The sequence below is a fragment of the Myotis davidii genome, unplaced genomic scaffold, assembly GCF_000327345.1.
Source record: "Myotis davidii unplaced genomic scaffold, ASM32734v1 scaffold666, whole genome shotgun sequence".
NCBI lineage: Eukaryota > Metazoa > Chordata > Mammalia > Chiroptera > Vespertilionidae > Myotis > Myotis davidii.
In genome coordinates this window covers 696,791-706,719 of record NW_006296629.1, presented here as the reverse complement: position 1 = coordinate 706,719, position 9,929 = coordinate 696,791, and the positions used below count along the sequence as shown (strand labels likewise).

Here is a 9,929-nt window from a genome sequence, read left to right as displayed (position 1 = left end):
CGATAAAGTGCCGTTCTGTGCTAAGTGTCCCAATTACCTGAGGTAGACACTCTTGGTACACCCCCTTGTGGGCTTTGTGCACAGTCTTGTTTTAGTTAAGCCTTGATTGTACTTGGTATCACTGGGAGGAACTGACCTCCAGGCCAATTGGCTGTGAGAATCAGCTGTGTCTACGGTGGGAGAACTTCAGTGCTGGAGACACCCCTCCGGGGCAAGACTTGCTTCAATGGGGCTTTGGTGCTCACTGAGTCTGCCCCCTGAGTGTGTCCTTTATGGATCCAAGGAGCTGTAATCTGGATGATCCCACTCTGACCTCTGGCCCACTCTGACCTCTGGGTTTCCTGGCTCCTGGATCCCGAGGGAGGTGCTAATCTAGCGTTTGCCTGAGGCTATCCAGCAAAAGCCTCCCTGCAGGGCTTGGGCGGGGCGGGTCCCACGGGTTCAACAGGGCGGGGCTAGCAGTTATGGTGGCTCTCAGTCCTGCCCTCAGAGACTCTGCTTCTCAATGTCCCAGTAATCACTGCAAGCCCCTCGAAGAGAAAGCTGCCCTTGAGTTCCGACCGATGCCAGACAATCCCTCTTCTCCCGTATGAGTCTGGGTCCCTAGAGACTCATCTGGAACTGGAGCTCAGAGCCTGAGACTCCCTCCCGATTGAAAACGACAACCGAGCCCTCAGCCACCAGCCTGCTCTGCAAGCACCTCCACACCTTAGTGTTTTACTTCCGCACTGCGCCTCCTCTGAGTCTCGGTATGCTTTTCTCTTTCCTTCTAGTTGTAGAATTTCCACTCAGCCAGCCTTCCTGTGGTTCTGGCTGATGTCCATTCCATCTTTTAGTTGTATTTTTGAAGTGGTTGTTCAAGGCAGCAAACTCTGGTGTTTACCTATGCTGCCATCTTGGTTTCTCTCCATAAACTACGTTTTAGAGAGGGACAGCAGCTGGCTCAAGATCATAATTCTAATTCAGTAGTTCTCAGCAGGGGACAATTTGGACATGTCTGGAGACATTTTTGGTTGTCACAACTGAGAAGTGCTACTGGCATCTAGTGGGTAGAAGCCAAGGAATGCCACCAAACATCCAACATTGCACAAGGCAGATCTTAGAGAATCATCCAAACTAGAATGTAAATAGTGCTGAGATTGAGAAATTTGGTCCAATTGGAGAATCAGACTTCCTAACAAGTGCAAACTTACTTATTATACCTTACTAGTATATATTAAAAAGGGTTGGTAAATATCCAGGACTTAGAAATATGTTTGTTAGATTTTGCTTGTAATGGTACTGGTTTTTCTACCAGCAAAAGGAGTACTGATAGTTCACCATTGAAACAATTTTGAATTATTTTTCTTATAAAGATGACCCTATGCATGTAGTCATCTATACATTTTCTTCCTCCACTCCTCCCCAAGGCTAAGCATTTCTAGAACAACTGGCTAGAGCAGGAGGCTCAGGGGTGATTTCCTAGGGTTGAAAAGAATGCCCAAAACTTTTCCCAGAGTGAGCTCACCTCAATCTCAGTGGCATCACTTTTTGCCCTGCTCAACTCAAATTACTCAAACAGCACACTGTGTCATAGACAGTTCCTGGGTTGTCCTTGAATCGAAAGGATGGCTCCAACCACCTCAACTTCTTGTCATAGCTTCACCTCAATTTTGGTGGTAATTCCTAGGAGCTGCATTGTCAGTTCCTCAGTCTTCTCATTGGCACTAAGGATTGGTCATGATTCCATCTGGGACTGGGATCATTCAGGGCAGAGTGAATGCCTTCCAACTCAGAAGCTGAATCGACTTGGGTCACTTATCTGCAAGGCATTATACTGTATCCTATGGGAGGTGTAACAGCCTTGGCTGATGTGGCTCAGTTGATTGGGGCATCATCCCATATACCATCAGGGCACATATTTGGGTTGTGGGTTCAGTCCCTCATCAGGCTGCATGCAAGAGGCAACAATCTCTCTCTCTCTCTCTCTCTCTCTCTCTCTCTCTCTCTCTCTCTCTCTCCCCCTTCCTTCTCCCCTTCCTCTCTCTAAAATAATTTTTTTAAAAAGAAGTGTAACAGATGGTCCTTGTCTTCTGGGAATTGACAGTCTAAATTGAAGGAAAATAATAAATTCATGTGAAGAAATAACCAATGGTTCAAAGCAGAAAATGATGCATTTTAAAGACAGTAATGTAGGAATTTAGAGGTAAGAATTTTTTATTTTTTAAATATGTTTTTATTGCTTTCAGAGAGGAAGGGAGAGGGAGATAGAGATAGAAACATCAATGATGAGATCATTGATCGGCTGCCTCCTGCATGCCCCTTACTGGGGATCAAGCCCGCAACCCAATCATGTGCCCTTAACTGGAATCGAACCCGGGACCCTCCAGTCCTCAGGCCAATGCTCTATCCACTGAGCCAAACCAGCTAGGGCAAGAATTTAGAGGTGAGAAAGATCCCTCTAAATTGGGAGAATTGGGAGCAATTTTGGGCAGTAAGGGTCATCCTGAAACCTTGGGATAGGTCTCAAGGAACTGTTAAGAGTTAAGTGGTGATAAAGAGAATTATGAAAAGTATAGTTAGAGAGAAAGAAAGAGAGAGAGAACCAGCCTGGTGAGGGTTGAGGCACTCAATGGAAGAAAAGTCAGAGATAAAGTTGGAAAGACAGGTTTGCCAAATGCGGCAGACCTTGACTATCAGGCTAAGGAATTTATAATTTATTCTGTAGGTAAATGGGGAGCTGGCAATGGCCTCTCATAAGGGAGGTCTCAAGCCCAGGTCAGGTTCCCCTCTCTTACATCTTGGCTTGACTAAGCACACTGGTCTGGGAGCCAAAGATTCCAACCTTCTGTCAGTACTGCCTCCTCTAGACCCACAGCTGTTTCAGGAAAGGTCATGAGAATTCAAAGACCCAAAGCAAGTTTCACATCTGACCCCAACTTGCTGTTTGTTTCACTTTCCCTGCCTACGCAAATGAGCCCGTTACCTTTATTTACCCTAGGACCGTGGTCAGCAAACTACGGCTCGAGAGCCACATGCAGCTCTTTGGTCTCTTGAGTGTGGCTCTTCCTAAGCCTTAGGAGTACCCTAATTAATAACAATATACCTGCCTATATAGTTTAAGTTTAAAAAATTTGGCTCTCAAAAGACATTTCAATTGTTGTACTGTTGATATTTGGCTCTGTTGACTAATAAGTTTGCCATCCACTGCCCTAGGAGCGACAAAACTAGGATAACAGAACTCTGATCTGCTCCTGCTTGGAGGGAAACTCTCACGGGCTTTCCGTCGGTATCCAGAGGCTGTGTGGAACTCCGGGAGAGAGGCTGGCTGGGCTCTGAAGGGCGGGCACCTTTCCAGGCCCAGCCCTGCCCTCTCCCAGGCCCCTACCCCCTGCTCAGCGCAAGCCAGAGGAAGCAGCAGCTGTTGTCCTATGGGGAAGACAGGCAGAGGTCCACCTGGCACTGCTGGGGTTTGCACAATACCTGCCCCAATGACTTTAAACATACACACACACACACACACACACACACACACACACACACCAGTAGCCTGGAGAACTTGGGCCAAGAGCAGTGATTATGGTGATCAAATGAGAAGGAGGCTGGGGTAACTAGCTACCTCATATCCCTGGATAAAGGCTGCTTGTGTGAGGGGCTTTCTTCCCTCTCGTCTTCTCTCCCTCCATTTTGTCTTCGGCTCGCCCTTCTCTAAATTTTCTCTCCTCCCTTCTGCCAGACTCCCTGACCAGCCTTGAGCCTGATGCCTGACTTCTTTTGTTCTCCCTAACCTTGTCTCCCCCTTCCTCCATCTTTTCCTCTTGCCCCATACATGTAGTGAAGGAAAAAGGGCAAAATTATCTTACCAAGTGCAACGTGAAGCAGCTCTTGGGAGCTGGATAGTTAAGGCAAATAAATAAAATCACCTGCCTTATCCAAATAATTGAGGCAAAGTAAGGGCTTTTAGCTTGAATCGTACAGATGGTACGTTCAACTCCCCAGATTTTGTATGCAAGCCTAAACCTATACACTCTTTTCCCTTTGACCTCAGACAGTAGGACTATGTTTATTTTACCTTCACATAGCACCAAGGCAGCCTTCTGGAGAACCCAGCATAATGGAGTTGAGCAAAGTAGGATCATTCTAATGACAGGAAAACACAAGCGCAGATGGCAGTGCAAGTCGTGGTTGGGAAACATCTCACTCTAGAATGATGCGAAGTGAGAAGGAGTCTGGGCTAGGAATTTCAATGAGCTCTTGGATTCCCACCCGCTCCTGTAACTCCAGCCTCCAGCCCAGGGCTGGCCTGGCCTGTGCTGATCTGCTTTCTACCCACAATCTGCTTTAAACCATGGATATTATCTCCACACATTTGCATTTCTACAGCAGCAGAGGCATAATTCTTATCCAGAAGTTCAAACTGCAGAGACTCAGGCACCTTAACAAAGCAGTGAGTACCCAGAGCCAAGGCCTCACTGAAGGTGAGCCAGAGGAGCCAGAGCCTGCGTGAACTTGCTCCTGGCTCTCGGTTGCCATCTGGTGGTGGTTCCCACCTCTAGCACCACATTTTCTTCCGAAGATCCTTCGCGGGGACCCACAACAGAGCTATTTACTAAAATGACGTCCCCCCTCGCCTCAAAACAAACACCCAAATCTTCCTGACTCAAATCCTAACTTCTGGACCAGAACTCAAACCTTACGATCAAGATGGTTTACGTGGCCTCTCTATGGTTGCAATCCACACAAAGATCCAGGGGATCTTTAAACAGATAGGCCTTTTACTCCTCTGCTGAGAACTCTCCCAGGGCTCCTCGGTGTGCACAGAGCAGAACCTCAGTCCTCTGAGGTTTGCCATGGTCGGGCTCTGGTCCCTGCTCAGCCACACTGGACCCTGGCTGTCCTCCAGCACCCAGGCATGTCTGTCTGTGCTGTGGCCTTTACGGGGCGGTTCTCCCTACTTGGAGCCTTTTCCTGAGGCAAGCACAAACTCACTCCCCTTCAAGTCTTTGTCCCAGAATCACCTACCGCAATGACCTTATTTAAACATTGCTGCCTACCAACTTCCATCCTGTTCTACTTTTTTCCTTCGCAACTATCACATTAAGCAAAGGCTATATATTTCTACTGTCTTTCCCTCAATGAAATGTAAGCTCCACAAAGATAGGGGTTTTTGTCTCTTTTTTGTTCACTGATATATTCCAAGCACTTTGGCACATAGCAAGGGCTCAATAAAAATTTCGTGACTACATTAATGAGCATGAACTCAGTATTCTGAGGTCACCTACTACTTACAGGTGAATCCTGAGAACAAAAATACTGCTCATCTCCGTTTTCCAGGCCTTGCCAACCACAGAGTGATGCTTCCCTGCCTCAGTGTCCCAGTTCTTCTGAGTGCCATAGGCCAAGTTCACTGGAGCCCCCAGAGGGCACTGATCCAAGTTTTCTACACAGATGTCACTACCACACGGCAAAGGAGGGCCCAAGGCACCACCGCCAACAGCACTTTCAAATTTGGACAATGTTTAAGTTTTACAAAGTTTAATAAAGTAGGGAGAGGAAGAGTGAAGTGTAAGCGGTGTTGGGTGCCTTGTTCAGGTAGATCCAGGTGGCCTTGCTCAGCACCTGGAGGTGAGAGAGCCATTGGACTAAGTCACCGTTGAATAGCTGGGTTGGGGTGGTGCTGGCCATGGTGACTGTGATCATTTGTCCACTTCTCTGTCTTCTCTATCTCCTCTGAAAAATCAGCAGCAAATCCTGATGACAGGAAACCATACAAAGCAACTTTCTAGGCTATTCTATCTGTAGCTCAGGTCAGAGAAAAAGCAATTCTTATCACCACAGTGGTTGGTTGTTCCCAGAATCCTGAACCAGAGGCGTATATAAGTGAGGAGATAAATGACAGCTCTCCCTGAAATTCATTTTGGGTTAACACCTGGGTCAAGTGCTTTATTAGAGTCAATAAAACCACGTGGCCAGAGGCCAAGTCTAGTCTTTGAGTGTGAAGATTCAAGATTCCTCACTGCCCAACAAGTTTAGGCAGGTACACTAGCTCCATAGCTATCAGCTTATTTGGGATATGTAAGCGGAGAGGCATGCACCTGATTCATTTCCTGATACATGACTGCTCCCCAGCCCGCCCCCAAACTGACGCAATGTAGCCCAGGCCCGCTTTTAAGGAGCCAGGCCTGAGCAGAGGCCCTCAGAGAGCTGAGGTCCAACCGTGAGACGTGCATCCTCGGTCCACTGAGCAGGAGTGGCCCAGCAGCAGCAGCGCAAGGACCCACTGAAGAGGTGAGGAGATGGAATAGAGAACAGATGGGCTCTGACAAGATGAGAGTACATCGAGTGAGCGAAAAGATGGACAAAGGAGGATTCAATGTAGAGGGGTTGGGGGGACACACACACAGGGGGAAGAAAAAGTGATGCTGGGGGTGGAGGCACAAAATGAGGATATAGAGGAGATGGGGATGGGGTCATGGAGAGTCTGAGGCACAGAGAAAGGGGTAGGTACAAACAGGACGGGACTTGAGAGAGAAGATAGAGCAAAGTGGGAAGCAAGAGGGGCGTAATGAAGGAAGATAGGGGTACAAGGTGAGGGAGATGGCATAGGGTTAGGGGCTGGGGTCAAGGTAGGTGTGGCACAAGACGGGGAGGAAGGGATGAGAACCAGGGTGAGAAAGGAAAGGAAAATAGTGATTAGCTAGAAGCAGCAGGGATAAGGAGGCTCATGTCTCAACTAAACCTTGCCTGCTCCCTGTCCCCAGGGACCTCACCCTCCATTCTGACTATTCCCCACAAGAGACATGGCCCCAGCCAGAGCAAGATTCTGCCCCCTGGTGCTGCTCCTGCTGCTGGGCCTGTGGGTGGCTCAGGCCCCGGTCAGCGCCAAGCCCAAACACATGACCTCAGCTCAGTGGTTTGAAATTCAGCATGTGCAGCCCAGCCCCCAGGCATGCAAAGGGGCGATGAGCAACATCAACAAACACACAAATCACTGCAAAGGCCTCAACACCTTCCTGCACGAATCCTTCTCCAGTGTGGCCGCCACCTGCCAGAACCCCAGCATAGCCTGCAAGAACGGCCAGAAAAACTGCCACCAGAGCAAGGGGCCTGTGTCCCTCACCACATGTGAGCTCACCTCGGGGAAGTACCCAAACTGCAATTACAAAGAGAACGCACTGCACGCTTCTTACATCATAGCCTGTAACCCTCCTCAGAAAGGGGACACGGAAAAAGTCCACCTGGTTCCTGTGCACTTGGACAAAGTCGTTTAGCTTTCCAGCCTTTCTCACTCGGGGTTTCCTTTCCTCTCCGGGCCTCTGTGCTGCTGCTCCTATGCCCAGAAGCTTCTCTTCCTTTTGTTTCTTGGGGCCTCTCCCAGCTCAGGCTTTTCTGAGGGGCAGCTTGGTGGGCTAAACTCCAGAAGACACGGTCTCCTATCTTTTTGTTGCTGTTTTCCCAGAAACTTATCCCAAGAGAGGAGCTGAGCACGCTGAAGGGAGGGGTTCCCTGGCCTGTGCCTGTGCATTTCTCTGCCCTGTCTATCATGCAGCATGACAAGAGGGGGGTGGGATTTATGGACAGAGCTGTTCTGGTTCCCAAGACAAATGTCATAGTATTTCACGTTTTTCTTGGAGCAGCCACAAGAGTCCCTTGTGACATACATAGGCTTGATGATTTGCTTTTTTAGGGATGAGGAAATTGAGATTTCAGAAAGCTTGGTTAATTAAAGAGCTTGTGAAATTGGTTAGTAGCAGCACCTGGACTTGAACCTAAGCCTCCTCCTCTCCGTACAGTGCACTTTCTACTTTACCATTGGGCACAAAAAGGAGACGTCGGCAGCGACAAGAGAACTAGGTAAGAGTTCACCCATGAAGAAATGTACCCTGAGAGCTCTGGAGAGCCAATTGCTCTGTGTTGACCGCAATAAAGGTCATTACCTCTCTAGCCAAGAGACTGTTTAGGAGGTACTCCAGGATCTCAATTCATTCTTTCTGCCTCTCTAATTGTCCTCCCCCTTCTCCAGCCCATAGCTTTTCCCACCTGCTCCCTGGGCTGTCTCTGGCTAGACCCCCTCCTCCTGAAGGTGTAAAGTGAGGGAGTACCCCAGCTTCACCCCCCTGCTCTAGGTCACATTTCCCTTGACCTCAAGGGACTTCCGTGGCCCAGAGCCTACTTGTCACAAACAGGCTGGTGGGAGCTGCCAGAGCTTCCTTCCTCCTGATAGTCATCTCTCCTGCCTCGGTGCGTCCCTGGCTCTCCACTCTGGCAGCCAGCCCAGGCCGTTGAGGTTGAGATATGGAAATGCCACCTCCCTGTCCCCCTGGGCTGCAGACATCATTTCTCCCTCCCGGTGAGCAGAGCTGGAGAAGCTGTGGCTTTGTGTTGCCTGGTCCTGATAGTCTCTCCCACATGGCCTGCAGCCCCTTCTCTCTCCTTTTATCTCAATGTCAGACCAATGACACCATGCCTTTACCTGCCGGCCCTGCTTCAACATCCAGCTGAATGTTAGACCTTCCCTCCCCAGCTGGGGAGTCTCCCCTTTACCGAATCTTCCTAACAAGTATAGTGCTCCTTTACCTCTTACTAGAGTTAGAGGAAGTTTTGGAGCCAGATGGAACTGGGTGTAAATCTGGGGTCAGCCGCTCATGGCTACAGACCTCGAGCCAACTCGACCCTTTCTGCAGCTGTGTTCCCACATAGCAAAATGGGAGTAATGTCACCTACCGAATAGGTTGCGGTGAGATTTAAAAATGACACAGGAGTCAGCTAGAAGATGAGTCTGCAGGCAGAGTCCTGTTAGGTGGGCTGGGTGGTTTGAGACCATGAGGAGAGAAGGTAGGGAAGGGATGATCAACAGAAAGGAGGAAAAAAAACATTGAACAACTCAAGCAGAGTGTGGGGCCAATAAGTTAAGTCTTGAAAGTAGAGATGCACTAAATATACCACAGAGGGTTGAATGAAGTATACATTGTGGTCAAATGGCTAAGTGTAAAATCTATACATCCTATAGAGACTATACTATACATTTATCAGTTTAAGTAGATTTTCAACTGAGGTACAAGGTATTTGGGGGTAGCTGATTTTCTCTTTGCTTTCTTCTTTTTTCACAACTCTTCATATATTCTTTACTGATGATTTTCCATATGGATATTATGGTTTTGAAGACATCATCATCACAAAATTTTTAACTTGTTAAAATTATGCCTTTAAGGCTCAAATGAGAAGAATTTCCAAATAGGACTTTTTTCTTGAAAGACTCCTGACCCAAACAGTATTAAATAACTAAAAATTAAACATAATTAAAAAGTAATCTGTGGTGACAGAGGTAAACGTGACCTTGGGGAGTACTGACTGAGAAAGAGTAAAAGGTAAGCTGGACTTGGTTCTTCCTTGGTCTGGATATGTTTACTTTGTGAAAACTCATTGAGCTGTATTTGTAATGTGTACTCGCTGTATGTAAATTATACCTCAATAAAAAAAATCCTCCAAAAAATTACAGTGCTTATGGATTGTTTTATTTAACATGATAAATGCTAATACAGCAATTAAGTCTACAAAGGTTATATAATGAAATTATAGATAGAATTATAATATCTATTTTTATTGTCCTACTTTATACAATTTGCTAAATGAAATAGTACTTATACTATATATTAAGTTGTTATAAATACTTTTGGCTCAAAAGGCACATAAGATTCTTCCTAAAGAACCTTACACACTCCCTCCTATTATTTATATTGTCAACTAATTTTCCTAATTTTTTAACTATGTGAAAATTCATAATTGTTTTGTGTATAAGCCTTCATAACCATTAATTTATTACAGCATTTTTCTTAAAATAATATATATTTATGCTTCCACTGAGTGATAGAATTTCAACATTTTGAAAAGTTCATAAGGAAAATTTCACTCCAAGTTTCATCTAGAATGCTCACCACTATTTGAAAGTG

General features: G+C 46.8%; 1 protein-coding gene across 1 annotated transcript; it reads left to right on the top strand.

Annotated features, from left to right (window-relative positions):
* The first annotated feature begins 5,910 nt into the window (after nucleotides 1–5,910).
* Nucleotides 5,911–7,939, top strand: LOC102757274 (ribonuclease 7). The gene is made up of 2 exons (XM_006772373.2): nucleotides 5,911–6,267; nucleotides 6,741–7,939. Exon 2 carries the CDS (start codon nucleotides 6,780–6,782, stop codon nucleotides 7,248–7,250), a length of 471 nt encoding a protein of 156 aa, XP_006772436.1. The 5' UTR covers nucleotides 5,911–6,267; nucleotides 6,741–6,779; the 3' UTR covers nucleotides 7,251–7,939.
* Nucleotides 7,940–9,929: the final 1,990 nt, after the last annotated feature.

Bases quoted from the DNA above. Each gene is read 5' to 3' on its own strand.
- LOC102757274 (XM_006772373.2), top strand. From the start codon at position 6,780: ATGGCCCCAGCCAGAGCAAGATTCTGCCCCCTGGTGCTGCTCCTGCTG.